This window comes from Chelonus insularis, unplaced genomic scaffold (assembly GCF_013357705.1).
Source record: "Chelonus insularis isolate UGA/USDA-ARS -01 unplaced genomic scaffold, ASM1335770v1 contig_77_pilon, whole genome shotgun sequence".
Lineage (NCBI taxonomy): Eukaryota > Metazoa > Arthropoda > Insecta > Hymenoptera > Braconidae > Chelonus > Chelonus insularis.
Genome location: NW_023276746.1, coordinates 1,107,008 through 1,132,549, shown reverse-complemented (window position 1 = coordinate 1,132,549; position 25,542 = coordinate 1,107,008). Strand labels below are relative to the sequence as shown.

General features: G+C 30.4%; 2 protein-coding genes across 3 annotated transcripts in view; one reads left to right on the top strand and one right to left on the bottom strand.

The window, feature by feature from the left end:
• Nucleotides 1-450: 450 nt before the first annotated feature.
• On the bottom strand, nucleotides 451-17,106 carry LOC118071334 (protein fem-1 homolog CG6966). Its single transcript, XM_035090436.1, has 6 exons — nucleotides 16,686-17,106; nucleotides 7,412-7,571; nucleotides 5,208-5,408; nucleotides 3,720-4,567; nucleotides 2,941-3,147; nucleotides 451-2,843 (listed from the first exon to the last, which is right to left on the bottom strand). The coding sequence occupies exons 1-6, from the start codon at nucleotides 16,755-16,757 to the stop codon at nucleotides 2,439-2,441; spliced, it is 1,893 nt and encodes a 630-aa protein (XP_034946327.1). The 5' UTR covers nucleotides 16,758-17,106; the 3' UTR covers nucleotides 451-2,438.
• Nucleotides 17,107-20,463: 3,357 nt separating this feature from the next.
• The window catches only part of gro (groucho), a 57,475-nt gene continuing 52,396 nt past the window's right edge, over nucleotides 20,464-25,542 (top strand). For both annotated transcript variants that reach the window (XM_035090431.1, XM_035090430.1), the window contains exons 1-2: nucleotides 20,464-20,695; nucleotides 22,340-22,562. In XM_035090431.1, the coding sequence (XP_034946322.1) occupies nucleotides 22,527-22,562 (36 nt within the window). In that variant the 5' untranslated portion in view covers nucleotides 20,464-20,695; nucleotides 22,340-22,526. The remainder of the gene's footprint in view (nucleotides 20,696-22,339; nucleotides 22,563-25,542) is intronic.

Sequence of the window (25,542 nt, the reverse complement as noted above, 5' to 3'; positions counted from 1 at the left end):
ATCAGATCGGACTTATAGTTTGCCGTCGAATATTAAATACAATTAGATCTGATTTAGTGTGGAAATGAAATATTGAATTAGAGCAGATTAAAATAATTGTTAGCTAATGTAAAGCTACAAATTGTATCTACTTGGATCCAGATAGATCAGATAAAATTAAATAAGATCTTTTCAATTTTTCTCGAGAAATTACTAGCTAAAGTCTCGATTCAGTCAATTCAATTTTCGATCCAGTTGACGATGGATATTTTACAAAGCCATGCTTTTAGGTAATTTTATTTAAATAATTTGTGGAACATCATTTCTTTTATACCTTTGCAATTATTAACTTTATGATTTATAATTATTTTTACGTAATACGCATGACGAGATTATACACATTTATTTTGTTAAATATTCTCATCTAATTATTAAATCGATTATTATGTATGGATTGAGTAGACAAATGAATTCGTGTAAATATATTTATTATACATAAATGTGTATCACAATTCACATAAAGGCATCAGTACTACACGTAGCAATCAAGCTTCGCGTTATTTATCATAATTATTATTACAAAATATTATCGTAAAAAACACACTTCAATTCAATATTAAATCTTTTTTTGTTGTTGTTTATTTTTCTTTCATTCGAACTTTTTTGTACCCCGGCTATTACTGGATGATATCCGATAAATTATCCAGAAAACAATGTTTAAATCTGATAAGATTTTTTGTAATTATTAGAAAGAAGAAAAGAAAGGGTAAAGAGGGTTTTAAACAATAAAACAAAAAGTATAAGTATATCATAGAGCTGTTATTTTAGTAGCGACTAGATTGAAAAGCCATAGTTTTATTACGAGCAATTAACATAAATTTAAAACTGGTAGCCACCATTAAATCATGACGGATATTTTTTTCACTCTGCCATCATTAATGTTAGATGTGTTATTGAAGAAGATGTATTAAAGTAGATGAGAAGATATCTTTTCAATTTTGTTACTTGAGCTGATAAGATGAAATTGAAGTGATATAGGAACCGTGTAGGACTTATAGAAATCACTTCTGTCCATATGAATTGCCTTATCTCCGATGTTTATGATCTATTTACTCCTCTGCAAACTTTTATTTAAACTAGAATTTGTCATCATTAACTTGTATGTCTCGTACTGTGAAGTTTTTTGCTATAACGGGGATGTAATCTTCAACTCCTACTATCACTCTTTTCATTGGATTTTTAACGGCCTTGTAGGAAGTTATTGTAATGGGTCTGATTTTACGCATCCCAAATTTTAACATATTTTCAATAGCATTTGACACATAATTATGCAACTTAAAGCTGGTTACGTTTTCAGCAAAATCGGTCCAGCTTTTTTTGTACAGAATCAAAAAAATAAAAAAAATAGGTCTGGACTTCGTTTGTGCCCTAACGACAAACTTCTCATTAATTGAAATCCTTAATTCTATGATCTTTTAGTATTTTCGATTATAAGAAATTACTTTTATTATAAACAATGTATAATTGTCTAATCATATCAAGTGGTTTATAAGAATATTTAATCGGTATTAATCGAAGATAGTTATAGTCATGATAATTCAAAAAATTAAAATCATTTTCAATTATTCATTATAAATTGAATTTGTTCTAGTTAATTTGTTCGAGTCGATGTGTTCAGTGATTCTCAACATATCAAAAACGAAAAAAAACTTGACATACGCACGCATGTGCGCACATACATACATCTATATTTAAACCTTCGAATATAGTTCCAAATTTCTAAAAACGTAAAGATATGATAAAATTACGAATTTCAAAAATCGACCCCATTATAACAGCTTCCTAATGGGAAGTTAAAAATGGTAAAATAGCTAAATTTTGCAATGAATGCAAAATTTCCGCTCCTAATCTTCTTTTAATAATGATAATGATGATAATAGTCCTGGTGATTGGTGCCCTCGGAGGGATGACGGAACGCTTTCTGACAGAGCTGCGAACAATACCAGTCTGCCGTAGTCAGGCTGGGATTTTCACAGCTCGTATGCAGAAAGCGGTCATCCTTGGTTCTCTCAGAATCCTAAGACGGCTGAACTAATGACTGAACGGCTGCAGCCCCGGCTCACCCTCAAACCTGAGGGAGTCGGGTGTCTGCAGGATAAACTCTGTCTGGTTAGGCCCCAGGTGTGTTGGAGCCCTGGGATCTCTGGCCAGGCATCCTTCGATAATAATAATTATTACAATCATTATGATAATAATAATTGATTTTAAAAACAATAAAAATTTGTTTTTTCACTGGGACGCCAGTCATGTCGGCTTTTCAGGTTGTACCCAGACCATTGGAGAGCACTGGTATTATTTTTTATTTTATGAAATTAATAGAATATATTGGCGCAAAAAATTAAATATTTTTAAATTTATGTTGGTTACTCGTAACTGAATCGAACCATGAACCACCGCTACTAATGTAAAAGAACGAAACTCTGAAGATGTTTAGGTATCCTATTAATATCAATATTCGATTTCCTGACAGCTCTTGCTGCAAGACACATAAGACTAACATATTTAAGACTATGTGATGCATATTGACGCTTATCATTAATTATACACACAAAAGTTTTTCCACGATTATTAACAGCATCGTAATGTGCACCTGACTCTAACAGTATTTCTATTAAATCTTCTCGCCATGGGTCAGACATAGCTATGAGATGTAGAGCTGAATTACCATGTCCATCAACAGAAGTTGGATCTGCACCAGCTTTTAATAAAGCTCTTGATAAATCCGCCGAGCATATTTCATGAATTGGATGAAGATTTTTTGATGTTGTATCAGTGTAATGGGCCATCTGAAGCACGTTTCGACCCTGGAAATAAATTTGATTCGTTTAGGAATTGTTTTTCTTAATTTAATTAATCATTTAATTAATTAAATTAAGTTGTTATTAATTAATAACAACTTACCGCTTTATCTTTAGCGTTGATTCGAACTAATTCGTAAATTTCTTTATGTACAATTTCGGATTTTCCAGTTCCAGCATCTGGTTTGAATTGTACTAATAAATCGGCAAGGTATAAAGCAGTTATTAAAATACGATCCAGATTGTTGGGATTTCTATCGTTGTAGGGAATTTTTTCCAACATTTGCTTTCCTACTTTTACCTCAAGTACCTGTAACAATTAAATTGAATGATTGTAAATTTTGGAAAAATCTTTAATAAACAAGTTATAGATAAATATGACCACATTGGAAACTTTCGATATCGTTCATATTGCACGTAGAATAGTTGATTTTAATTTCTTCAACCACATATGGGGAGAAAGTACTATTTCAAGGCACGAATTTACAGCCAATGAACAACATATTTCCATTTATGAATTCTAAACTATGAAAATTTGAAATAAAACATGTCAATGTTCTTTCCTTGCCACAATAGAAGTAATAATGTTCGGTTAAATCCGCATAATTTTTGCCGTTTTTTCTAGAACATGAATTTTTATTGCATGCAAAAAAATCTTAATTTTTTCCCTATTTAAGTTGAAGATAAGTGAGAATGCCTTTTAGAAGTTAAAGTGGCTCCCCAGGTATGATTTTTAGATCTATTGCTCCTGAGAGTAACAGTGAGAGATATATAAGACTTTACTAAGTAGATTTTTTACGGGTTCTCTACGAACGTTGAAGTTTACCCACCTCTGAGTTAAATAATAATTTCTTTAAAATTTTTTTTAAATAATAAGCTTACCGCCTTTTTGAAAACCCTCATGATTTCATCATCATTTATGGGAGGAACTCTTCTTCCTCTCACTGGCAGCATAGGTACCTTTCCTAGCATGAGTCTAAAAAGATCGATAAAGCTATTAAATGAGCTTTGTGTCATTGAATTCAATGGTTCTAATACACTTTGTTGCATATCGAGAGCGTAATTCCAAAGCTCAATGCATCGATCAAATTGTCCAGAATCGGCATACATAGCACCACGATGTCTGATGTAATAACTAGTATCTGGATGCACTGGACCAAGAATTCTCTCACGGATCAATAGAGCTTGCATCCGCATCTCATCAGGATCAGCAAGTAAATCGTCGAGAGCTGCTAGATCATTGACTTCTTGAGCATAATCATAAGCTTTAACTACTGGTAGCCTTGGTAGTTTTTCAAGAACTGGTTCATCACCGCGACACCTTTCTTCCATCGCTCGTTTCCAGCACTCTAATGCTCCAAGTAAATCTCGTTTCTTATCAACATAAGTAGCACCTAGAATCTGTAAGGCGTCAATCTTGTCTTTGTGTAACACTAGTTGTGGCATTCCAATCAAATATTCCACTATGTTCATATGTCCTGCTATTGCAGCTGCTAGTAATGGGGTCATTCCACAAGAGTCCACATCCATTCGTGCTCCATGATCCATAAGGAGTTTTACAATCTCCAAAGATCCGCTTTCTGCACAGTCGTGCAGTGCTGTATTGCCTTTTAGCGATTTTCGATTTATATCAGCATTTAAAGCTAATAGTAATTTTGCTATTTCGACATGCCCACGAAAACATGCTATCATCAGACAGGTGTGACCATGTTCGTTTGCTATCTCGATATCTGAAAAAAACATATTTCATTGGTAATCAATCTAACCAAGGTTGAGTCTAAGCACATAGAAACTTGAATGACAGAAAAGCTTGCATGATTAATATTAGGCCTCCCTTACCCTACGGCTTGACACTCTGATCGCTTTACCTCGACGCATGACTTTATCATAAGTCATGCATTGATCCATCGATGGAGAAAGTACTAGTAAGGTCTTTGTACTCGTATTTCACAAAAACTTTATCTTTACCTTGTGAAGACCTCACTCGGTCTGCTTATCACTCCAATCGACGAGCCTTGCTTTTACATTATTAATTATTTTTAAGATACTATGGCCTTAAATTAAGTACTAACTTTAACATTTTAGAGTTATCAGCAATGTATCAGAGGTAGACGAATGCAAATACATTTCTTATATTTAAAAAAAAATTCTTAAAAAATAGTTTATTAAAAGATATTGCTTATGACATCTTAAGAAAAATATTTAAAAAGTTCGTGATGCAAATAAAAATCTTTACTAATAAGAATGATTTAATATCAATTAACTGATGATAATTTAACGAACTATTTCATTCTATATAATTTTTTGGAGGTTAATGTACCTTTCTATAGCAGTATATTGAAGTATCAGATACCTAAAATTTTTAATTACCTGCGCCATGACTAATAAGATACTGAACAATTCCAATATGTCCATCAAAGCAGGCAGCACGCAAGGGGGTAGAATTAGTGGTGGTAGTAGCATTGACCTTGGCTCTACTCTCCACAAGCAGTCTCACCAGGGAAAAGTGTCCAGCAGCAGCAGCACACCACAATGGTGGCGCACCAGTGATTGTTTCGCCATCAAATACGACTGAAAACAAATAGATTCATTTGATTCAATTCTGATAAAAAAATTGATTTATGGAGAGAAAGGTTATTATATGGTATAAAAAAGACAGTTCACTTATAACACGGAATAATATGCAGATGAATTCAACCATTTTTCAATATTTTTTTCATCACTCATACGGAATAACTACTACTGTACCGCACGCATCTCCGGGCGCAAACTCTCCGATTGTCCACTTTAGGCCTGGAAGCAATAAAACCCCGTGCCGGGTTTTATGAAATAACCGCACGGATACTTAAGGAGACTTAAGAATAACGCACGGATACTTAAAATGAAAGTAAACTTTAAGGATTATTTTGTCTAAATCAATCCTTCTATTTTTCTTTTTATGATATGTCACGTGTCCAACATCTGTCTAGTAGTTTTTAAGTAAGCAAGAATATTTTTTAAGCTAGATGCGTATAAATAAAGAGCCAAACAGTCGTTACGATAGTTTAAGATTATTTAAATGATTTTCTTTCGTCCATATTGTTCATAGACGATCATAAACATTTTCCCTTACCACTCATCTTGAAGCGTGCGTTATTTAATTTTCTAACAAACCATTTGCCCTTAAATATCATTGTTCTGAGAATCGTTGAAGAATTTAGTCGAGTGGAGTTAAGATTGAATTAGATGATGGTCAAATTATACATTTACTTTTTCCAAAGTGTACCAACTTTATTATAAACATTAATTCACGAAGAATGAGTGAATAAATTGAAAAATAAAATTAAAAAGATTTGAATGATTTTTTTTCTTTGCGGGGGGCTCCACCCCCAAACCCCCCGTTTTCCTCCCCCCGACCACCCCTTCAAAACCCCCCAAACGAATCCCCTGCCGCACTCGTAATGAAAATAAAAGTAGAATGTGTAACTAGGGCGATACCTAGCTGATTGCCCATGATGACAGTTAACGCACTCGCTTCGCTCGTGCGTCAAACCCTGCCATCGTGGGCAATCGGCTAGTTACCGTCCTAGTTGCACAATATACTATTACTTTTCGCCCAGTAGCCGTCATTTTAAGTCACCGAGGAAATCATTTTTACACAATTACACTGAAAAAATATTGCTGTAGAAATTATCTAAATAGTCCAGTGCCAAAAAAAATATCTCAGAAATTATTGGTTTATTAAAGAGAAAAAAATTTTTAAGATTATTGTAACAATTACCGAGGAAAGCACGTGTGCATAATACTTTTACTCAGAATTAATTATTACTATTGTTTAAACAATGTCAAAGTTTTGCAACATGCGTTTTTTCCCTTTCACTGCTTACGTAGCGAAAAGGGTGATAAATAGGAAAAAAAAATGATAATATTTTTGTAGTAAATTAAATTCTGCACAAAAAAATCCGCATGTGTACCTGCTCATGTGAAACAGATGGAAAGATCTTGTTAACAAAATTGTCAACAATATTTTTACAATGTAATGAAACTTAAAATTAACAACCATTGAATTATTTCAGTTCTATTGTGTTAATTGGTAAAGTTAAGTGTCAAGGATATTTTAAGACAGAATACAGTGTAGGACTTCTTGGTAGAATATCAAATTCGCTAAAAAATTCTTAGAAGTCAATCCAGCGATCTCATCCTTTTATACTGAGTGTTCACATTAAAAAAACAAGGCAATCGAAAGAGTGGGAGTAACTAATACACCGCCCGTAGAGAGAAATGTTTTTCTAATTTTCCTAATTGCCAAGAAATCTTATTGCATATCAGATCTAGGAAAAGCTTGTCTTCACGGAATCCTAAATTTTGGGTCGCTTTTTTTACATTAATAACTGCGAGTAAGTGAGAAACATCTTCCTGGAGAGCTCGTGGAAGGCAAAAGAGCCCAGTTTGCTATGCTGTGTATTCAGCTATTGGTGATGATAAATACTATTTATGCGAATTAAAAAAAAAAAAGTCTAAAAAAATTTTAGCAGATACAGTAAATGTCCAGAAATGGAGCTTTTCAAAAGATTTAAAAAGATTTAGGTTTTTACCTGAGCCTCGTTGTTCAATATCAGCATCACACTTCTCAATGAGATATTCAGCGACATCAAAATGTCCATATCTACAGGCAATCACCAAGGGGGTGGCTCCATTAGTCTTGGTACTCACCAATTCTTTTACTACGCACCTATCTCTATTATCTAAGTACCGCTGAAAAAAATAAAAAAATAATTATTTCATCATTACATCATAAGTATCATAATAATTTTTATTTTTATATTAAATACTTGAACATACGTCAACACCTACACTAGACAATATCGAACCCGTGGTGATTATTTTTTTAAAACAATCAAAAAGATAAAAAAAATTTTAACGTCAGCACGTTGATGTTGAATTAGAACTACTGGTCAATTCTGGAGACAGAACTCAACTTGTAGATACTGAAGATGAAACTGATGCAAAAAACACATCAACATCAATTCAATTTCAATCGTTTTAATGAATGGATAAATCAATATTTAAAAAATATTGTAATTTCTTGGTAAAATCGTAATCATAAAATAACCCAAAAAATTTTGTATGCTTTTTACATCACGAATATCAATAATGAATAATCGTTTGTTTAATTTAATATAAAGGTTAACTCCCAAAAAAAAATCACTGGGTACACTAATTTTTTAGATGAAAATAATAACAATAAAAGTGAAATTAGTCGACTTTTATTAAAGAAGACTTTTTAACAGTATTTCTAAGAATGCAAAGAGTGTTGGACACCCACGAGAAACGTCAAATATGTACTGATGAAGCTCAAACACTAAAGAACAGTTCTTAACATGAGAAGGTAAAAAAAGGAATGTTTTATGTATATCTCGCTTTACCTACATAAAGATGTGTATTTCTATGGCCTTCTCTTTCTTTTTCATGAGGTCCCATTATCCAGATCCCGTTAACAAAGAATTGAGAAGATTCCAAACACCAATATAAAAAAAAACCACACAAACATTTGGCCTAAATTTTCTTATTTTCCCCACCACCATTTGTTGATTCATTCTTATTAAGTACATGAAAAGTTGACAAGCCATTCAGCCAATGACTTTAACAAATGGATTCTTAATATTATTAGTATGTTGTTTAGCTTTATTTAAAGGTCAAGTTAAGGTTATTATCATAAGATTGAAAGAGAATTAGATGGGAACATTTGGGATAGAAGTAATGTTTTAATTAGAGACTTATCAGAATCATCGTTCTAAAATATTTTAAATATTTAAAGTTGGCAAAAAAAGCCAAGGATAAGACCTCATGTTTAGCATTCATGTGTTTATCTTATTCATTTTAGTAGCAAAGAATAGGGAGAGTTAGAGATTATAATCGAGAGAACAAAAAAACAGTGACGTGAGTACAAGGTGAAATGTGATAAAAATACACAAAGTTTGAATTTATCTGGAATTATTCAAACAACATTTTTCTTCTTTTTTAGCTTGGATTTTTAATAGGTTGCTAGACCTTGGTGATGAGAGGAAGCGAAACCATTTGAAGAACAATGACCTTTCGATTGTGTCATAAATCTTGTAATAGTTTGAAAAAATTTATTATTGTAGTAAGATAAGGGTAAAATGAATTGGTAAATATTTAGTTCGGTAATTAAACAGCTGAACCCCCTCACCTTCGATTGTCTTGAAATTTTGACATGTTGTAGAATTCTGTACACAGAACAAAAATAGACAAGCATGTAGGACATAAGAAATATATCTACATATAGTTGTTTAATGTAAATAATGAAAACATTGAATGATGTGTGACTGATACTTTATGAGAACAATGAAAATTAGCGCATTTTCTAATGATTATTTCCCAGGACACTTGGTTCTAAACTTTTAGCAATTCCCCCTCCTACTTTTTTGCTTTCTTATCACTGCCTTGATTTAAAATAAGCAAACATGCATCGACTAGACATTCACTCAATATTTTATTAATATTGACTTGAGGTTTGACCTATTTTAATCATTTAATGAATAACTTCAATTTTGAATTATTTTGTTACTGCATTAAATTTACAGTTCTTATGTTACAGGAAAGAAACAGCTTTACTGAATTTGTTCGAATTTCTTCGGATTTTCTCCAGTATGTTGTATTTTAAATGAAATTGGTTCGGAGTCGATATCTTCAATGGTTCTCGAAATATCAAAAACAAAAAAAATCTAACACACATACATTGTCGTTGTCATTCCAAAAAGTTGTATGTAAAATTTTTGTTGTATTTTAATTAGCTTTATGTGTAGTTTAAATCGCAATATTTAATGTGTCAAAATGTCATACTGTGTGCCACATTGTATTTGAAAATTTTAGACTTTAATGGTAATGAGTAAAAAGTTTTATTTTGAAGTTTTTTTTGTGTTAAGACTTAAAGTCTAGTTATCATTATTTTAAGCCCTATTACAATATGCGTCAATATTTTAATCGAAAAATTTTATGTCTTAAAACAAATTGAATACTATAGCACCGTTACGATAGAACTATCTTTAAAGCTTTCATACCCTTTGTGTTCTTGAAAGAATCAATCTTTTCCTTGTATTTTGTTTGTATTTTTTATAATACTTGTTAGCCAAGATATCGAAAAGTATTAAAAAAAGGAAACTTCGAAAAAATTTTATTCTACATCAAGAACTCACCGCAGTGAAAATTCCTTCAATCCGCAAATCCATTTATTAAAGTATGAGCTCTTGGACTCTGAAAGTTTACTTCGAATGAAAAAAATTCCTAGGATAAAAATTTTGATAATTATACAGAATCGGAATCACTTACTTAATAACTCAATCGTTGACTCCACGACGTGCAAAGAACGATGTATGCAAAAAAAACTCACTATTGGGACCGGAGAAGTTAAATCTACACCTTTCAGTGATACGTTGGATGCTCTAACATTTAAGCGATACCAAACTTGTGTAAATTTTCCTATAATCGTGTTCGTACTTGTTCGAACGCCCTCTCCCCTCTCCCTAGAATATTAATTTCATTTCAGTACAATCTTAAATAAAGAATTCAACACTTGGGAAAAATAATCAGATCTTATTGAATCTGTATATGGGGTGAATTTAACTAGATCTCATAACTAGACCTTGTTTTATTCAATGATTAGATTTGAACAGATTTAATGGGATCTTGTTTGATTTGACTATGTCTGATTTTTGGATGTGATCAGATCAAATCGTAGTTATGCACGTTTACTTGGATCAAGTCAATTTCAAGATCTAAACCGATCTGATTATTTTTTTTTAATAACAATAATTGATTTTTGATTTTTTCAGATAAATAGGCAGATAAAAGTGATGGTGTATATTTACCAACACTTTTTTGTTCATTAGACGAACGTATAAAAGCGGGTGTAAGAGAACAATAAAACCAAAAATTGATAATTCTAGGTTAGTTTTCCATTCTCTATTTACTGTTTATTAAAGGTTTACAATAATGTTTTTCTCGAAAAGTCCACTTGCTTCTATCATTAATTACTTATTTCCATAATTTGCACTTTTTTGCTCTTAAATTTAACACTATTAAATGAATTCACTAATTTTTCTGTTTGAAGGAGAAAAGCTTCAATACACTAATAACAACAACTTAAAAAAAGTCTTCAAAGTGTGTAAAGTAGTACTTAGAGAATTTTAAATAAAATGTAAACGTAAAGATCACGAAACAACTTTAATCATAAGAAATAATGCAACGTATGATTTTTCAGGTGACCAACAAACTTCTGAACGTTGGACTGTGTCTAGAAGATCAGTATGAATTTACAATGTGAAAGAAAAAGAGAAAAGCACAGACAGGTACAGGACACCCCTTTCATCTTGACTTAACTCTACGAGTAGGGATATCATCCAGTTGGAACAGACGTCTAGTCGTTGTGAAAGTATACTAACAATATTATATCTCTGTACCATACCATATCGTCACTATCATCGTCATTATTATCATTGCCATTATCGTTGTGTTGCCGTTGTCATCATCATCAGCGAAAGATACTTTTTAATACATATAAATGGTCACGCGATATCAACGAACGCCTCTACGGTACAGTCACGCAACTTTCTAATTGTCTTCCTGATTGACTCTTACTTTATGTAACAGGCTTGGGTCGGAGATGAAGAAAACTATAGTAATAATAATAATAATAAGTCGCTTTGCTTTGAAATTAATAACTATTTTACTTTATTACTATAATCATCATTGACAACAATAACTCTTTTTTCGATTCAATTATCCTTTGAAGTAAAGTTAGCACCATGAAAAATTTACAGTTAATTAAAAGAAAACTTTTAATTCCATGGAATGTTCTAAAATAATAGGATAATCAATTTTATGCTTCCTCATTTTTTTTTTTTTTATTAACATTGATGTGGAGTTTGTAATTTTTAAGCATAGTGGGCAGTTACAGAAAGAGAGACCAGTATTCTCTAGCAGTTACCAGTCTAGATAGCGACAGTAACAGGTGATGACATTGTCAGCAGTCAGTAATGTAGGCAGTGAATGCACAATGTTACTTTTTTTATTCATTTATAATGAAAAAAAATATTTCTGTAACTCTTTATGAATAGTCAGTCTATAATAAAACTAATCGAAATTGAAATAAAATAAATGCTGATTGTTTGAAAATACTTTTGGTTTTATTTGTGGCTGATTAGTTAATAAATGATTAAATTACAAAAAATGTTTCGATTAGTAAATTTTTTTTTAACCAATTGTCCACAGCATATGCTTGCGGATACTGAATTAACTCTGAAATTTCTGTAGATGTCATACATATTTTTATTACAGGAAATTAGTGAACAAGATTGATGAGTTGGTGGAAACAATTCTAAGAATATTTCTTTTTTTTTAAAAGTTTAATAATAATCTTTAATTCTTCCGATTGTGGATTTTTTAAGCCCCGTAAAAAGGTATAAATTACTGCAGAAATAGTTCAAAAAAATGAACTTTACATGACGAGGCTTTTTATTATGTCACATAATTGGTTTCTGAGTTGGCCTTGAACTATTAGAGAATGAAAAAATTGGGTGAATTGAGACTACATCTACCGTCATACTAATTATAAATTTACCTCGTCTTGCATAACAAATTCATATCAATTGACTGACTAACTGATAAATAGAATAAATTGATGAGAAAATTGTGCAACGTCCCTTCTATTCATTACATCAATTAATCAATAAGTCATTCATAAAATCCCATCAGTCATTATCCTAATGTTTGCCAAACCTATTTTTTATTTCTTTCCTTTACTGTATGCCAGTGTGATAAATAAAATTTTTTCAATCATTTTTTATTGTAAATCGATCGAAAATATTTACTCTTTGTCAGGAAATTTACTGAAGGTCACATGAGCATTGATTGTTTTTTTTTGAAATGTCAAAAGTTTTTGGAAAAAAAATTAAAAGTTCAAAGATCAAGATCTAGTATCCCATGTACCTAATATTTTGATTGCTCAAAAGCAAAAAAGAGCAAAAACGAAGTTAGAGGTAAAAACTCAAGTGAATCATCAAAAGGCCTAAAATTCTTTAAGATTTAATCATTTAGTACGTTTTCGCAAAAGTCCTCTAGGTACGTAGTAAAACTTTCATATGGTTGGATAAAATCGAAGTAAAAAGAGGAATAGAGCTAAAAATTATGATTACGTACCTGCACAATCAAATTTCAGCCTAGTAGGTATGTTTTTTCAAACTGTGCGCATGCGAAGCCGTATTTTTTAAGTCTTTTTTCTGCTTTATATCCCAATTAAATCTATTCAATTGTATGGACAGAAGCTTTAAAACTGATTCTACTGATAAAGAGAACCAAAAAAAAAAAAAAATTAACAATATTTCCTTTCTACACGCAGAAAAAAGTAAAAGGTCGAGCGACTGGAATTCTAGTATGGTAGTAGTCATAAGACAGGCGAGTAAAAATAGGGACGGTTGGCCTGCGCAGTAAAAAATTTACTTTACGTTTCCAGTCAAAATATTTTTGCCGTTCGATTTTACCTCAAAGGACAAATTCCCTTACAAGCCAAGTCCATTGTAATTTATATCAATTAGAAGTTATACATTAATATATTGTTCAATTTTTTTATTGTCACATAAATTTTTTATTACAATTAAAACAAACATTATTCTCAATGATTTATATGGCTTCATTTAATTAGAATTATATTTGTTTCATTATCACTTAATGCATTTTTAATTTGAAGTGAATTTTTTTGTCCTAAAAAATCTCATAAAAACCACCCCCCTCCTTCTGGGCTGTTCTTTGTGCAGAGTTCAATCATTTTCCTGCCTATAAGAAAAATCAAGTTGTACAAATCCTACATGTTTATAAATGGCCATTTGACCGCTTTTAGTAATGCTGTTATCCGAAAAGAATAAAGAAATAAGTTGATTCACACTATTGTATGTACAGTCGAACTCCTATAATTTTTAGCCCCGTAATTTTTAGTTTATGTATATTAAATGTCAATATGCTATAGTTTAATCTATATGTTAACATAGGGCCCCGTAATTTTTATTGATAGAAAAATTGGCCCGAGGCGTAAAAATTATAAGAGTTTGACTGTATCAGATTATGGAGGATAAATATGATTGTTATATGCGCGGGAAGTACTAACTGTGAGAATAAATAATTTAAAAACAATTGATAATTGATAACAACCGTATTTTAATTAATCGATCTCACGACCCTAATTCATAAGTTAATTTACCGGAAAATGTTTATGTTCTCTATTTAATTATTCAATAACTCTAATTAATCCAGTTATAATGTTGACAAAACATTAGTACTTCAAGTCGTTAAAATCAATGAAATTTTATTCTTTAACTTTTTTCATGTAATAAGATTATTTCTAACATAATCTTACGAATAAACAAGATAAAAATATCAGTGCTCTGCAGTGGTTTGGGTGCGACCCGAAAGGTCCACACGACCAACTTCCCAGTGGAAAAAATAAAAAAACAATTTGAATAGAACCCGTTTCCATTTTTTATAACAAATGGAATTGTTATAAACGAAATGAGTATGTTTTTATTCATTTAATATGGTTAGTTACTTCATTTCAGTAAAAGAAAAAATTGTGCGTTAGAAGAATTCAAATATACCCCATACATCCTTTTTTTCATTATTTATAACAAATTTCATTGTTATAAACAAATAAAGTATGTTTTTAGTTATGTCATACGGTTGGTAACATTTTTTTAGTAAAAGAAAAAATTATGCGTTAAAAGTACTCATATATATAGAAAGGGTCCCTATTTTTATTGTTTATAACAATTTAAAACTTATTATTTAAATATTACTATGATCAATAATCACTTGTTAGTAACAATGTTCAATTGTTATGAACACAATTCCATATTATTGACAATTATTATTGACTATTATAGCGTCTTTAACGCTGTTTTCTCAATCCTGACACGAGTTCAAAATTCTTTCATTGCTGATTTTGTTTTTTAAAATTTTTTTTTCGATGAAATTTTGTCATCATATTTTCATACAAGTATTCTAATCATTTAATATTTATATTTTTTAGAAGATTTTGAAATTTTGTCTAGAAAATGGTATAATTTATAAATTGAGAAATTCAGGTCATTTTCCATTTTTGCTAGTTTTTTGGTTCTGCAAAAAAAATGGCTGGACTGATTTTGTTGAAAAACCTAATCAGTTCTAAGTTGCTTAATTACGTGTCGAATGCAGTTGGTTCCACGTCGATATCATTTTTTGTTCTCGAGATAATCGAGGCGAAATATAATTCCGAACGCACATACGTACATACACACACACAGACGTCCACTGGCAAACGGTCGTATTCGACTCTGGGGACCTTAAAACGTGGATATATGTCAAAATTTGGAATTCGCAAAATCGGACCCATTACCATAACTTCCCACTGGGAAGTTAAAAATTACAATTTTTATAAAAAAAATCTGAAAAACTTCTAAAAAAACAATTTTTTCAATTTCATCACTACAAAAATCTGGAACTGATAGTAATACAGGAAGTTTATTATTATTATCAATTTTAGTGATGTGAAGAAATATTCAAGTTCTATTTATTTATCAAATATATTACATACACGCAGACAGTCATGTCAGTTCAATAAAGAAGGTCCACGAACCCAAGGACGACGGGAGTATTTACAAGTTTTATTCACTTTTATTTTTTATAAATATAAATGTATACAATGAACATACGTTTGTAAAAGACTCTCAGAATCATGAAAACATAGCTAGAAAGTAGTGAGAACGATTTCGTTATTACATTTTTCTGAACAAAGCATCGTTCAACTTCGAATTGCCAATAATGATGAATTAAATAAAATTTAAAGTTATTGGATCTAATTTTATTTTTATATTAAAAAAAGTATATAGATATGATAATAAAAAATAATTAATACTTATATAGCACTTAAAAATTACAATGAATCATTTCCAAGAATTTTTACTTAGAAATTTAACATCTGACGTCAGAAAGAAGTAATCTTATTTTGTATTCAATCATTGATTGAATACTGTTTTATTATTCAAAGTATTATTTTTAAAATAACATATACAAGAAATCGATATAAAATAATTAAAACAGTTTTGACAAAAAATTTTTTTTATTTTAAACCTTCGAAAACTGCATCTTGTTGAATTATTTTTGGAAAATTTACGGTTTAAAGATACGCAAAAACAAGATGTCTAACAAGAAAATAATTATACAGAAATTTTTCTTTCAATACATTGATAATTTACACTAGCAATATTGCCATCATAATAATAATATTATTTTTCTTTCATTACATGAATTGTTTAATTTGTCTACTAGTGTTTTTAATTTTTAAATTGAATACTCATTTATGCACTGTTGATATTATAGTTCCTTTTACTTATGCTATTAATCAGAATTTTTTTCAAAATGCTTTCGTAATATAGTGGTAAGTTTTCTAAAAAATCATGTAGATTGGATAATTTTTTTGTATTGACAAAGAAGTCACATGAAATCAAATTTAAGTGTTAGCCTAAGAATAAAGTTCATTGTATATAATAGGATTTAATATTAGAACAAGTAAATCATGACGTCAAAGGACATGAACCTCACAACCAAACAAAGAGAAATAAGGTTTTATCTAATTAGCAAATGTTTCAGCATAATTGTTACTAACAGAGGTTTATCAGAACATGTTGAATAATCTAGTATTGAGAAAAATAGTCTAGTAAAAACGTATAATGATCCACGTAATTTTTCAGTTGATAAAATATCGTAGAGACATGTAAAAATCAATATAAAACGAGTTTCAAATAAATTCATAGAAAAACATACCTTTAACCTTCGTAGTTCGCCATCTGCTGCAGCATGATACACTATTCTAATATCGTAATCAATGTTTATCATTCTATTGTTTCTTTGTCTTACAATCCTTATAACAATTCTTACTAGTAACAGCTTCTAACTTTGTATCCCAACCTCTAAAATGATTTCGTATGGTGAAATGATGTAACAAACAGAAGCAGTTTATTTAATTCGTTATTATTAAACTTGATGATCTGAGTTAACTTATTTCGACGTAAATTGTTATTTTTATCTAACAACACTAGCACTCGTGATTTAGGCACTGGGTAATAATACCGTTATAACATATTACATACAGGGACAGATAGATATCACACACATCTTAAATCTTTTTAACTGCTAGTACACTACTGCCCGGGTGCACACCTGACACAATATGATTTAGAAATTCAGCGTGTGTACACCATTCGGGCTACGATATAATGTTTATCGACTTTCAAGTGTCACCGGAAGATAGCGACTCAACCTAATTATGGCGATAACATTCCTGTAACCGGATCAGTAGTTTTTTCTAGTTTTGAAGAATATGCCAAAAAAGCTTCACACATCTTAAATAAAAAAAAATCTTTCAATAAAGGTAAGAAAGCACCAGAAAGAAAAGAAAAAGACGGAAAATTTTGCCTAGTGGTACACTCCTCGTCATTAATGCCTGGTTCATCAAAAACATGACTATTAGTGTGCACGATTATTTCATGATGACTGAAGAAGTAAGTTTAAATTATTATTATTATTATTATTATTATTATTATTATTATTATTATTATTATTTAAATTAAGGTTCAAAAATGTTTTAGTGGGGATAGTCTATTGTTGTAGGGACTATCTAAAAGAGTATTTAATCATAAACTTTCTAAATTAATTTAGATGTTGAATCTCTATTTGAAAAACAAACTACTCCATCGATAATTGCCCGGATGGTATCGAAGTTTTTGATGGACCAGGCATTAATGACGCCGAGTGTACTACCGCCTATCAACTCACTTGGTAACTTATCAATAAATATGTTGTTCTAGTTTGCTGACAATAGGTAAAAATAGTTCTTTTGAACGTTTTAAACTATTTGTATTATTTCCTTCTAAATGAAAAAGATTACAAAAAAAATGCGAATTCATTATTGTTAGTTTTACATGCTGTTTAGTGACTAAAGTATTAATGGGAGCGACAATTTTTTAAAGCATCCAGACAATAAATGTATAATACATGGCATGAGAATATTCCATAACAATATACACAAGTAAAAAGTAGACAAAAAAAGAGAACATGATAGAATGGATGCCATAAACCATAAATATATGTTAGGTATAGGGTACGTGTGTATTGTACATAGTTTGGAACGAGTCGAGTTTCATATTTTGTCAGTTGAATTGGCCGATTTACTATCACAAAGTTTGACTGCAAAAGCCATGGAAGGATGGAATGAAGAAAATAAAATTTTTTTTTTATAAAATACCGATTGATTAAAATCTGCTTCGCTGAGCAGACTGGCCAGTCACGTCTATCAAGATGAACAGAAAAAATGAGACTACACTTTATTAGATTTTTTGGTGTGTGCCACGTCTATTTTATTTTGATTTCCGTTGTGTTGTAAATTTTCTTTCGTTTTTTCTTTTTATATATAAAACTTTTTAGATCATTTTTCTGTATTTATTATTACTTTATTTTGTCATATGCAAATTTTTTCTAAGTTCATCTTTTTGTTCTTTTTTAAAAAAAAAGTTAAAAAATAAAAGTTTAAAATAAAAATACATCAGTAGACATGGCTTGACTTTTTCATCGTTGATTTACTTCCTTCTTTCCTTCTTTTCCCAGTTGACAACTAATATCCTCGAAGCACGAGTAAAACTTTGGTAGAGTAGCATAAAAGAGCAGATAGATATACTATACCTATTCACAAGGGTCAACTTCTACTACTATTTTTGCTTGAGGCGGTGATCGGATGATATATAAACCATAAAAAGCTTATACGGACAAAGAAATTCAAAAGTAAAATACGAGTAAAAACAAATTTTATTATCATCCACTTCAATTACATTTCACTCTGCAAAAAAGAAAGAGAAAACAATTAATCAATTTTCCTCAAGAAAGTAACAGAGTAAACGAAGAAATAGAATAAATAAATAAATGAACAGGTACGTAGTTAAATGATAATTTGAAAAAAGTGGCAAAAAGTCGAACTTTATAAATGAGTTTTGCGATCCATTTATACAGACACCTCCAAGCTTCGATTACTCACCAACTAAACAAAGTTTTGCTTTTCTCTGATGCTCTGCCTGTATACTCACGTTCCCATCTCTATCTTGCAATAAGGTTCAGCTTCATTATCCTCTTTGCCACTATGCTACATCATCAATCTTCTGTCTTGTATTTAATTTAATATATCACCATTTCCAACAACATAAAAATTATCTATAAACTACACAGTATCCTAATTACCTTAACATTACACATTGTTGCTGAATTAATTCTTTAAAAGAAGGACTTTATTCTATAAAATTGATTATCTCAATTTTATTTTGATAAATATTACTATCTAACTATATACTAAAAACAAATATTCAAGATGGATGAATAAAATAATCATTCATAAATAATAATCTTCCAATTCAAAAAGATCAGCATGAAAAATCTCCCATTCTATTGCTCATCACGTCTTGTGCAATACACACACGAACATCCAATATAATAATACGATTAGCTTGCAAGCACACGAAGCCAAAATACTAATACAATCGCAATACGTTTTAGATTGGGACCCATACTATCTTAATATAAAGCGTTTCGTTGATTCTCATGAACAAGACGAGTGAGGAGGATAGATGGAGAAAGAGAAATAGTGATGAAGATTAGTGCGCATGTGACTGTTATGTATACATCTCTTTACATTCTAACTGAGAAAGGGGGGGTGGCACCCCCTGCGCCCTTCAAGGTTAGCACCGCCACCGACCGCTTGTCACATTATACCACTAACTTCTTTATAAGCAATCTTATCAGTACAATTCTATATTATTTCAATAATAGCCTTTTTTAGTGGATTCACCCACAGTATTATCAACAAAATTATTTGGGAAATTTTTTAAATAAATAAATAGTCTAAAAATTAGCTTGTTTTGGTAATTTAATTAACTAATTTGATGAGCTGTTTTTAGTATTTTTGAAGCATTATAGATTTCTAAGGTACTCTAATGTCTGATGGCGTAATTTAATTGAACGAGAGTACCTAAATATCTTAGTTCACCCCATTCCAGATATTTATACCCTCTTTTACATAAACTAATCACAATCAACACTTGAATGACCGCGTGATATTGCGCATGTAGGGTCCAGTCAAGGTAATAAAGAGGCAAAGAGGTTGCTTGCATAAAGGCACTTTGGTCTCACTTGCTCACAGAAAGGTTTGGTTGTATTGGCAGCGCCCCACCGCCCTTTAACCTCATACCACTGATGCCCCCTCAATTCCATCTCTGTTACCCCTTCTAATCTAACACTTGGCCGATGACGATTGCGACGACGCAAGGCAACATTCGGCATTCGATGTTTCCTTTCTCGCCTCGTGAGAGACAAAGACATGGAAATTACCCCACGATTATTCACTGCGTGCGCATGAGACGGAAAACAAAGGACAACTGATGGCAGGAATGTGAACTAGTAAGAGAGATGGTGATAATACATAAAATAGTGGGAGATCGCGCGCGCACACTTTCAAAGCCGCCATTATTGGTGTTTTCTCTCGTTAGTCTTAGCCGACTCGGCGGCACGTTCATGTGTTTTGTGAATTAACTCAGCCGGTATTTTTCGTTCATCAAGTGTCTATAATACGACGTAATTCTACATTTAATTTTTAATCATTAATTTACTTAAATACGTTGATTTATATTTTTTTATTGCATTGTTGACCAAGTGATTGTGTGATATTCATTATCGTTATTATTCTTCAGTGATAATCAAATTATTTTTATGGATATTATTGTTTGACAATTGAGGTATTTTATTAACAAAATCACAGCTTTGTAGCTTTTATGAACGCGTTATTAAATCTTTTTTCACGCTTTTTTATCAAATATTGCAATACTGGATATTACTCAATCAATAGAACAATCAATAATTTTTCTTGAATAATTTTGAGGATTTATTGATTAATCGTTGAATTAATATTGTTTCGTTAGTAGAATAAATTTAATTAACGTGTTAAATGAAGTTGATACTTGAGATTTTTTTTTCAACTTACTTGTGTTTCATTGTGACCACTTTTTTCGGTTTTTACTAACGATCCTCAAGCTCCGATTAACTTCGGACTCGGCAAGCAACTGCCAAACACTCTCCTCCGGTGGCAATTAAGAAGACGACCTGACTCAACTCTACTTCATTTCGCGCCGGCGTCTAGACTTTGTAGGGTTTAAAAGAAAATTGACCGTTTATTTTATTTATTTGATTGCTCGTACACTTGTCTATTAATTAACATTCTACTCTCACTTCACAACATAACTATTTCTGAATAATTTTTTTTTCTTCAATACCATCAATTAAATAATGATTATTGCAAATGAGTTAGCTAAATAATAACTTTAAAAATTTTTTCAAGTCTTTAGAGACTTTTTATTATTGAAAATGCCAACTTAAGGAACTCAAATAATTAAAATGAAAATTTATGTGAATTTGTTTAAATTATGTGAGTAAAGAAATTGATAAGATTATCTAATTGTTGTCGCGGGTATTTTTTTAGTCTTTAAAAAATTTTTATGATAACAGTGCCAACCTAATAAACCTAAATAATTTCTTAAAAATGGCAAATGATTTTTTGTCAATTATATAAGAAAATAAAAAAAGAAATCTGTCGAATAAGAATCAAAATTTTTTTTTCATCACTAGGAATTTTTTATTATTGTAATACCAACTTAAATAAATGTAAAGAAATTTCTAAGAATTTTCTTTGTATAACAATATTTATTCATTGTCTTAACCATAACTTCACCAGCTTGTCACTTTGTGTTAAAAAATGCTCTAAACAGTAAAAATAATTCCCTCCCTAGAAAACTTTGATATTTGTCATCTTCATTAATTTTGAATTTTCCAAGGTTAATAATCCGGAAATTAATCAGTCATGTCAATTCTCAGTACTAAGCTTACATTAGACCTTGAGACTTGCGTGTATTTGGAGATTAGGATAAACGTGTACGCTAAATGGTGTTTACACACCTCCTAAATCGTACAATAAATCGATTATTTTAATGTCAAGTATTATTAGCAAATACATTATTATCAACTTTTGGCTAATTTTATTTATCATTAAACTTCATTTAAACTCTATAATTTTTTTCTCTTTCTTATTCCGAACCTAATTCAGTTTATTGAGGGAAACATATAAAACGTATTTAAACGTTAAACGAAATAATATTGATACTTGCAGGTCGCACGTTGGAGATAAGATGAAATTATTAAAAATATATAAAATGATTGATAACCAATTGACAAGTTTTAATGAATATTTCATTAACTAGAGTAAAAAAGAGATAGAATAAGATTTTATTTTAGTATTATTTAATTTAAAAAATTAGTTAAAATTAAAATTGATACAAAAGTGAGACAATTTTGAATGAAATTGAGTGAATATGTTTGTATTAAAATAGATAATAATAAAAAAATTGAGCTAATTAAACAAAAAGAATTTTTAAACATTTAATACACAAGTGATATGAGCTAGTGATGAAAATACATGATTTCCTTTCTTTATAAACTTAACTTTGAGTATGGAGTGATTAGAGGATACAGTTGGTGAAATTGCTACAAGCGTGATTTTAAATTTTCACCACGAAGATGTACCCCGCACCGGCGAGACACCCAGCCGCTCCCGTAAGTTCATTATCTGTTATTAAAGTTAGCAGTTAATTATTAATATCTAACTTAAACATTAATTTACTTTACTTCTGTGTAAAAAAAAATTGTTCAACATTTAGTCTTGATAATAGTCCAGTAGCGGTGCAAAATCTGAAAAAAATTTCGAAAGAAAGTCTTTTATTGACAATAAATAATTTAAGACATAGGGAAAAAGAAAAACGATTAAATTTTGCGATATTATACTAAGAAATCTTTTTGAGATCGATTGGAAAACATTCTGTAATACCGACTAATTGGCATGATAACTGTAAAAGAGTTAGCACGATCTTTTTCATTTTTTGAAATCGAATGTCTCAAAAAATAAGCGGAAAAAAAGAAAAGTGAGGTGACAGAAATCTTCGTTAGACAGTAAAGGACAAAAAATGTCCTATGAAGTATCGTCGATTTCTGCATAACTACAAAGTTATTAATGAAAATGTACACTCTAGTCGGAAAAAATTGTTTATAACAAAAATACTCAATGACAGGTACATTTTTTTGCCTGCGAATAGTTTTTTCAGAATCCTCGTGCAATTTTACATAAAAATAACCTCGGTTCAAAATAAGAGGTTAAATTCGCTAATAAAATTGCACCGCTACTAGACTAAAATACTTGTTTTTTAAATATACCAAAAAATTTAATTTTAAAAGTTATCTAGACGTTTAACTATTTTGACGTCAATGATGAAATTATGAAAGATGTCACTACAAAGAAAAAAGCTGTGGTAACGTCGTTATTATTGTGAAGACACTTGTTACAAAATATGGTAGAAAAAAAAGCTACAAACGAACCAAGAAAATAATCATACACATAGATGTCTACGAAATGAAAACAAAAAAAAAAAATACACATAGCAATAGACTAGTCTGATGGGATGTAAAAGTGAAAAAAATTTTTTTTTCGTATGATGGTTACTTATCAAATTGTATTCTGATGGCTAATTTAGAAAAATTTATTTGAATTGTACAAAACTGCACATAGATGAAATAAATGCCTCAATCTCGTTTGTTTAACAGAAAAACATCGGCCAAGAAAATAAATAACGGGAAATCTTGTAAAGAAAACTATTTTGTTATCAGCTATCTAGTGTTTAAAAAAGATGAGTTTGAAAAATAAAACTCAATAAATAATGGAAGGTGGAAAAAAGATGTCAGAAAAAAATAAGGCCAAGACCTTTTGTCAAATGCACAATACGTGCAAGTATACAAAGCGGTCTGGAAAGAGCGTTCATATATTATTTGCAATCCAAGACTCACGCTTACGTCTATACTTAGCTGTTTTTTTTCTCTTCTTTCTTATTCGTATATATTTATTTTTTTTTTATTCTTTTTATTTCTTGCAACTCTCAAGTCTGAGGCTGCCGGCTTTCACAAATACATTTATTACGAAGGCATGTGCATGACTCCGCCTACACACTTATATACTAACGCTATTATTAACATTTGACAAGTTCCTACTGTGCCTGGTCAGTTGGACGAAAAATCGAATTTAAAGAAAACGAATAAATCAGTAAAAAAAAAATACATGTAAATTAATAACGAACAGATAATAAAAGATTTTTTTTATTGCCGGCGTAAGATGTTAATTAAAATAAAGTTTTTAGTATAAAAAATTGAAGAAAAAATTGACTTTATGTTGGGAATAGAAAATAGAGGGCGTCATAATTCGGTGATGAAAGGGAATAGGTATCACGTGGTTGAACAGAAATGATATTGCCTTGAGGATGAAGGAAAAAAGGGCAAGAGAGTAATGAAAAAAACCTTGGGGTTAGAACAAACAATTACCCTGACCCTCAACTATCATAGTTTTACGCCCCTTAAACTTTGTAAATATATCTACTTGGAATTAGGATGTAACAAAAAACAGTGAATTGAATCGAAAAAAATTGAATTCTTTTTTTCATGGATCATAAATAGAAATTTCTCTATATAGATCAAGAATTTATTACCATCTTTCTTTTAAATTTGAACAATGCAAATTATTACCATCTTTCTTTTAAATTTGAACAATGCAAATTTCTGATGTCTTTTATATGTTGGAGTTGATTAAGTCATACTAGAGTATCGAATGATACAACTTATCGTGCAAAATACGCATATTTAAAATTTTAATACACTCTTCACGAAAATTAATTCCCGAATTTTCTTCAATCAATTGCGAATAATTTTGTATTTTTTAAATTAAATTTATAACTGGTCTGTAAAAGTAAATATTGCATTGTTGTCTTAGTATAGTACACTTTAGAGGTATTACTTTATTAGTAAAAGTATACATTTTCTTATCATTTCAAAAAATTTCATAATAGCCGTTTTTTTTTATAACAAAATAACTAATAAAAAAATGAAAGGATTAGCTATTTAAAATCCTTGAGTCGATACTGACTAGACATTATTGTTCAAATTTCACTCAGATCTTATTTATGGTAACATCTTTCGAACTAATTTTAGTTAAAGACGATATCTCAATCCGTTCTTGAGATATCGAAAACGAAAAAAATGCTGACGTCCATACATACGTACATACACACATCATTCTAAAAATTGGTCAGTATGCTTGCAAATACCATGAAACGTGGAGATATGATGAAAATTCAAATTTCACCAATCGACCCAATTTCAATAACTTCCTAATGGGAAGTTAAAAAAACACCTGTAAACGTTTTTTAAAGTAAATATTCAATAAACGTTTTCGTATAATTCATGATTTATTACACATACACTGTAAATCCCAGTTTTCCAAAATGCTTTATTTTAATGCGGATAAGTGTGTTAAATATGACGTCACCTATTTGCTTAACATTGTAGTCACTTCTAACGCAGATCTAAGTGTATAGAAAGTAACTAAAATGTTAATCAAATGGGTAACGTCATATTTAACACACTTATCCGCATTAAAATGAAGCATTTTGGAAAACTGGGATTTACAGTGTACCTGTTTGATCCATATTTATTATAA

What these genes read in the sequence shown, in the direction of transcription:
- LOC118071334 (XM_035090436.1), bottom strand. Translation starts at nt 16,757, where the DNA reads ATGATAAACATTGATTACGATATTAGAATAGTGTATCATGCTGCAGCA. An exon ending in TATTGAACAACGAGGCTCAG is followed by an intron (nt 5,409 to 7,411) that starts GTAAAAACCTAA and finishes ATTTGTTTTCAG; the next exon opens with TCGTATTTGATGGCGAAACA. An exon ending in TCTTATTAGTCATGGCGCAG is followed by an intron (nt 4,568 to 5,207) that starts GTAATTAAAAAT and finishes TGTTTTTTTCAG; the next exon opens with ATATCGAGATAGCAAACGAA.